Source organism: Aotus nancymaae, unplaced genomic scaffold, assembly GCF_030222135.1.
Source record: "Aotus nancymaae isolate 86718 unplaced genomic scaffold, 86718_ANA_hifiasm-v0.15.2.pri h1tg000057l, whole genome shotgun sequence".
NCBI classification, from domain to species: Eukaryota; Metazoa; Chordata; class Mammalia; order Primates; family Aotidae; genus Aotus; species Aotus nancymaae.
The window spans coordinates 7,948,950-7,955,907 of NW_026988471.1; the positions used below are offsets into that span (position 1 = coordinate 7,948,950).

General features: G+C 50.9%; 1 protein-coding gene across 1 annotated transcript; it reads left to right on the forward strand.

The window, feature by feature from the left end:
- The first annotated feature begins 3,860 nt into the window (after nt 1-3,860).
- Nucleotides 3,861-6,239, forward strand: ID2 (inhibitor of DNA binding 2). Its single transcript, XM_012438861.2, has 3 exons — nt 3,861-4,318; nt 4,641-4,704; nt 5,473-6,239. Exons 1-2 carry the CDS (start codon nt 3,971-3,973, stop codon nt 4,695-4,697), a joined length of 405 nt encoding a protein of 134 aa, XP_012294284.2. The 5' UTR covers nt 3,861-3,970; the 3' UTR covers nt 4,698-4,704; nt 5,473-6,239.
- The last annotated feature ends 719 nt before the right edge of the window (nt 6,240-6,958 follow it).

Here is a 6,958-nt window from a genome sequence, read left to right on the forward strand (position 1 = left end):
CCAGGAGGCGTCTGCATTTGCAGGCTGACTTGGAAGTTTCTTGCCAAAATGTTCTCAGTCGAAAATGGTGCATTAGAAAGGGGCTTGGTCTGGCCCGCGCTTTGTAGGGGTAATGATAGCGCGAATCGCGCTAGGCTCTGCACGGGAGGCTCCGCCGAGCTGGAGGACTGAAGCTGCACATTCTCCCGGCTCCCCCAGGGCAGAGAATGGGGCTGTTCTAGAAAAAAAAATCTAATGGTTTATGCGCAACCTCGAGAGTTCCGAGGAGTTAGTCAGTAGGACGATGCGGGGGTGGGGTGGGTGGTCTTTCAAAAATATTTTTAGGAGTCCAGGATCAAAGCCATCCGGTGAGAAACCGAAATGATCCAAAGGAATAAATAAATCTCGCCATGCGGTAACACAGTGACCTTCTCCCCATCCACCCTTCCCTCGAGCCAGCCCCACCCCGAACGCCTCGGTTGCAAAAAACAAAATAAAGCAAAACCTTTTGCTTTGGCAACCTCTGAGCCACATTATGCCCCCTTTTGCAAAAGGAAGATTTCTTTTCTCCCTCTCCCGGCTTTTTTTCCTTCATCCTGCCCTACGCCCCTCACCCCCCTCCCCCTTTTTCTTTTCTTCTCGGTCCTCCTTGCTTCCCCAAATCACTCGAAACTTAAGACGTGCAGCGGCTGCAGGTGCGCGCGGGCCGGCGGCCGGGCCCGGGCGAGCCTGGGACTGCCGGGCCTCGCAGGCATTGATCAGCTGGACGCGCGCGCTGAGTGACGGCGCGGTTGCCATGGCAGCCGCCTGAGCGGCGCCGGGAGGACAAGGCTGCAGGGCGGCGTGAATGGGCGGCGTCACGCGCCTGGCGCCAGAGAGTCTGCTCCGGGGCTCCGGCTCCGGCCCCGCCGCGGCCTGGCCCGCGCGCCGCCGCCGCCGCTGCCAATTCATCACCTGTCAGGGATCACTCGCGGGGTCACGGGCGGAATGGACACAGCTGTGAGAACAAAACCGGGGGAAGAAAGGCGAACGCTCCCCATTGCGCCAGATGTGCAGGGAGGACCTTGAGACGCACTCCTCGCCCCCGCAGGCTCCTCCCGCCCCCCACCACCACCCGCGGCGCATCACGCGGGGGTGGCAGAGGCGGCCGGGCCAGTGCCGAGCTCCGGGCCCAGAGCTGCTTCTGATTACCGCAAGGGGCCCGGACGCGGGAGCTGCGGCGGGGCCGGCCCTAGAGGCGGAGTGAGTGAGCCTTGGAGCCAGGCTGGGGAACCGTACAGGCAGGTCTGTCGCTGCCACAGGGTGGGGGCGTCCCGGTGGGGAGTCGAGGGGCGGACCGCACCAACACCTACCAGCGGAAGCCCTGCACACCTTCCCACCGCCCGCGGATCTGCCGCTCCGGGAGCAGGGGCCCTTTGAACTTTGGAGGCCTCAAATGCAAACCCACCAATGGACAGATTTTGACGTGCCTTAAACCCACCCTGAAAATGCTCCAACACGATTTTCCCCCGCGAAAACAATTTTTAAGGTGATTTCATATTGGGCGTGCTGAAACAGACACACTAGTAACTTAGGCCTTGTTTAAATCATTAACTTATACAGCTTCGTAATCCGCTTTAAATGATCTTTAAATGAATGTAAAAGTGGGTAGCGTGCCAATAGAATCTTCAACACAGCCAGGCAGACTGGACTCTGACATGGCAGCTAAAGAAAGAAACACCAGAAAACTTTCACCATATTTAGCCATTTTTCTACATCAGGGTACAGAAATGATCATGGGAAAAGGCACTGCCTTAATCAACTTTGCAAAGTGTAAAGTGAAACCGCACAATGCTCATTACCGCCCAGCCCAGAGCCTGGCTGTGGGGATAATGAGGCTGGCACGGATGTTAACATACGGTGTCCTTGGAAAAAGCTAGGAATGCGTCAGTATCGAAGAGCTGCAATGTCCAAGAATCATAAGTAATAATTTGAGAATCCCAAAGATGTTTGTTTACATTGGCTATTATTGTAAAATAGTCAAAGTATAACATCATGAACCAAAATAGTGTCAAAACAAAATCTGTTCCACTGTGGCACGTATGTGACAGAAACACATGCACACAAAGTACATCAAAAGGCTCGAACTGTGGGAGGACTCGGATAGTAAATCACTTCCAGACTTAATATCAGAAGAGATGCGGTGCATCCAGCGCTGTCAGGGACCGAGTCGCAGGCAGCATCGTGAGCCTTGGGAAGGCCCTAGGCAGATTTCTGGTTGGACAGGAAACCATTCACCTTCCCCAAACTGAGGGGGCTGAACGTCATGAAGGTGATCTCCACCTCAACGCCACCCACTCTGCCTCCCTGGAGAGGCGTCCTGGGGGCCATGGCTGTCACGTGAAGGTCAGAGACCTCCGGGCCCACCAGCTGAGAAATTAATCATTAATTGCAGGAAGAAACACTGTTTCCCCATTATCGAGCTTTTCTTTCAGCCTCTAGGCCTGCCCCTTCCTCTTTCTTAAATGCAGAGGAGGTAGAGATTGAGGCAGAAAGTAAGACTTGAATATTGCCTTTCCTGGGGTTGTCTAGTTTGTTTTTTAGAGAAAATATGATTTTCAAAACACGAAACTGACAACAGTGTGGTCAACACAGAATTCTAGATAAGCTAGAATTATGTGAGAATTAACAACGTATTTGAATAAATAGCTGCAAACTTTTTAAAAATTTAGACTAAAAGAATGAGTTCTTAAACATTTTCAGCCAAAAAAAAAAAAAAAAAGCAGAACCTCTATTCAGTACTAGTGCTGAAAAAAATTCCAAACCTCATACATGGCACAATATTTTTTTTTCTTAAATAGTGCGAAGATATCTATCAATGGCTAGGGCCACCTATCAGCCACAAAGCTTTGGAACGCCTCTAGGTGTTGGAATGTGACACCATAAATCACAATTCGTACATAATTAATCACATTACTTTGCCACCTACTCTGAAGGGCACAGACCAGCAGCCTTTCAAGGGCAGTGTATGTAAATGTAGTTTCAATATGCAAATTCTCCTAATGGTTTCCGATTAATACGATCATTAGAATAGCCCTGCCTCCTTTTTCAAAAGGAACCCTGAAAGCGCCCTGCCTGGGAGAGCTCCTTAGCGACCGACTGGCGAGGCTGGGCATGGTTTCCAATAAGTACTCATTCTCCTGAGTTTACAGTAATGCCTCCCGCGCTGCTCCGGGTTGCAAAAGCCCACACTAAACCTGTCGTCGAATGCGTGCGTGGGTGGTTTGTTTGTGTTAACGTAACTTTTCCTTATCTGAAGAGACGAACTCACTCTACAAACGTGACTCTTCAGTGGCAACCTAATTTGCGTTTTCACTTTCTTCTGAAATGCTTTCTATCTTTCCTCACGCTCTCTCTCCGCGGGGTTGCAGTGAACTGAGGCTTCCCCCCTGCGGTGCTGAACTCGCCCCTGTCGCTGTGATTTTTAGGGCTGCCGACAGCTCCAAGGTGTGCAAGGCTTGGTCTGGGAACACCCCCAGGGCGAAGGTCTTGCCTCGCCCTTGGAATTAGAATTAAGAATGTACATTTAGGCTCCCTGGGTCTGCCCCCTCCCCTCTTCTCCTCCTCCCTCCCCCATCCCCTCCTCCCTTCTGCCCGCCCGCCCCGCGCTTTCTGTACTGTACTCTATTTACCACCCCAGCTGGGCTCGCGCCCCGCCCACCCCGCGGGGATTGGCTGCCAACGCGGAAGAACCGAGCCCTCGCTCCGCGCCCGCACCCGCCAATGGAAGCGCCCGCTCGGCTTGATGGACACGCCGCCTTCCGCCAATGGGGACGAAGGGAAGCCCGAGCGTGTGGCCCCGGCGAGTGCTGATAAAAGCCGCCCCGCCGGGCTCGGGCTTCATTCTGAGCCGAGCCCGGTGCCAAGCGCAGCTAGCTCAGCAGGCGGCGGCGGCGGCCTGAGCTTCAGGGCAGCCAGCTCCCTCCCGGTCTCGCCTTCCCTCGCGGTCAGCATGAAAGCCTTCAGTCCCGTGAGGTCCGTTAGGAAAAGCAGCCTGTCGGATCACAGCCTGGGCATCTCCCGGAGCAAAACCCCGGTGGACGACCCGATGAGCCTGCTGTACAACATGAACGACTGCTACTCCAAGCTCAAGGAGCTGGTGCCCAGCATCCCCCAGAACAAGAAGGTGAGCAAGATGGAAATCCTGCAGCACGTCATCGACTACATCTTGGACCTGCAGATCGCCCTGGACTCGCATCCCACTATTGTCAGCCTGCATCACCAGAGACCCGGGCAGAACCAGGCGTCCCGGACGCCGCTGACCACCCTCAACACGGACATCAGCATCCTGTCCCTGCAGGTAAGCCCTGCCCGGGGCCCCCGCCCCGCCGCCGCCGCACACTCCCGCGGTCGCCTGGGCTGTCACTAGGAGATCCGTAGCCCAGACGGTGACTTTCGCATGAGCGATTTAACTTTATTTTCTTAAAACGCTGCTGTAGACTGAGCCGTGCGTGAAATTGCTAGTAAGTTCTGACATGTGAATGCATCTGTCTTTGAATCTGAATTGTTACCATAAACGTGTTTAATGGAATTTGCTGGTCTGTGGACTACTTCAACAACAAAAAAGCCCTTTCTACTTAACATTGTCTTAACCTCGTACCCTTTATGCTCTTTCTCTCCAGGCTTCTGAATTCCCTTCTGAGTTAATGTCAAATGACAGCAAGGCACTGTGTGGCTGAATATGCGGTGAGTGTTTGCCTGTGCCACCCGTGGGTAAACTGCCCCTCCGTGCGTGCGTGCGTGTGTTGTTGCTTGTGTGTCCGTGAAATGTCTGATTTGGTAAGTGCATGCTTACTCCGCGGTGTTATCCGTACTACATTCTCACTAGACGTTAAGGAGCTTGTAGCTCTGGGTACTCGAGATCACAGAACGTTTCCTTTAAAAGGAAATGATGCCAATAACTTACTACGAAGGCGGCCGAGGAACGTGTGTATCGGCTTTGTAGCAGATTCAGTGCCCTGGCTCTTCCTACGATTCCTCTGGTACTATGAGGTACTAACCTCCACTGTAATTAATCTTATCGCCACAAATTCCACAGTGATCCGCCTTCCCTAAAACTAGAGTCCTCTGGGATTCCCTGGGCTAGCACAGGATTGCTACCCTGTGCCTTAGAGCCTGTGATGTGGGATCCCAGACTTCCCTATCTGTTAACTAAAGGGCTGTTTTCAATCAAATAATTGTTACAAGAAGCAGACTGGCGCCTGTAGCACTGCTGTTGGAGATCCAAATAGGAGATTGAGTTGGGAAGTTTTTCCCTTGAGTCTCTGCTATTTTAATGTTTAATTTGCGCTGTCGAGGCGAGTGTGTCTGTTGCATCTGGACGCCAGGGTTTGCCCAATCTTTGAGTGTTTGGTTAAATGTTCAAACTGTGGCTTCCTCCCGGCGCCAGTCTGCCCGCCTCTGCCCTTAGGTTACATTCTCTTAAACATGCCTTTTTCTCCCAATCTTTTGCAGGTGTTCATGACTTTTCTTTTCTTTGCACAACAACAACAACAACAACAAATCCACAGAATCTTTTAAGTGCTGAACTTATTTTTCAACCATTTCGCAAGGAGGACAACTTGAATGGACCTTTTTAAAAAGAAAAAAAATGGAAGGAAAACTAAGAATGATCATCTTTCCAGGGTGTTCTCTGACCTGGACTGTGATACTCGTTATTTATGAAAAAGACTTTTAAATGCCCTTTCTGCAGTTGGAAGGTTTTCTTTATATACTATTCCCACCATGGGGAGCGAAACGTTAAAATCACAAGGAATTGCCCAATCTAAGCAGACTTTGCCTTTTTTCAAAGGTGGAGCGTGAATACCAGAAGGATCCAGTATTCAGTCACTTAAATGAAGTCTTTTGGTCAGAAATTACCTTTTTGACACAAGCCTACTGAATGCTGTGTATATATTTATATATAAATATATCTATTGAGTGAAACCTTGTGAACTCTTTAATTAGAGTTTTCTTGTATAGTGGCAGAGATGTCTATTTCTGCATTAAAAAGTGTAATGATGTACTTATTCATGCTAAACTTTTTATAAAAGTTTAGTTGTAAACTTAACCCTTTTATACAAAATAAATCAAGTGTGTTTATTGAATGGTGATTGCCTGCTTTATTTCAGAGGACCAGTGCTTTGATTTTTATTATGCTATGTTATAACTGAACCCAAATAAATACAAGTTCAAATTTATGTAGACTGTATACGATTATAATAAAACATGTCTGAAGTCAGTACCTGAATTCCGAGTGGTTTTTAAGATCTCTCTGGCACTCCTTCTTTCCTCTCTCTCTCTCTCACACACACACATACACAGTTTTCTTTATCCCCTTCTCCCTCATCCCCCCGCCCACCACCACCCCTGAAGCGTTTGCTTGTGTACAGAGAATCTCCTTATCAGATATGTGGTGAGGCAGAGGGCTGAGCTGACAGGGACTGGGGAGGCTTTGGGCACAGAAGTGCCTCTGAGTCCTGAAGGGAAAGGTTGGTTCTGGGCTTTAGGGCTGAGTTTAAAGCCAAGAATGAGCTGTGGTTGTGAGTACTGGGAGTGTGGCAGGGCTACCTGTCTGAGTGGGCGTTAAAACGCTTCTCTGGAGTAAATGAAAGTAAATCGGGAGAAGAAAAGAGGCTGCACAGAATTCAGAACGTGATTTCAGATTTAAGGGAAGGCAGAAACACCTGAGGGTTACTGTTTGCCCAGGGAACTAAGCTGTCACCCGGCCCCGGCTCCTGACGCCTGCTTGGCTTCGCCTACCTCCACACCTGGAGCCTCCCAACCCCACTCACCCCCAGGCCTCCCGAGACAGGGCTGGGCCGGGCACGCTTTCCCGGACTTTTTAATCGCCCCCAGTCTTGACTCCCACCCTGGACAGGAAGGAAGAGGCAGAAGGCAGAAACCCGCCCACGCCAGAGACCGCGGGCGGCCACGTGTTCGGGACTGATCCGCGCTTCTC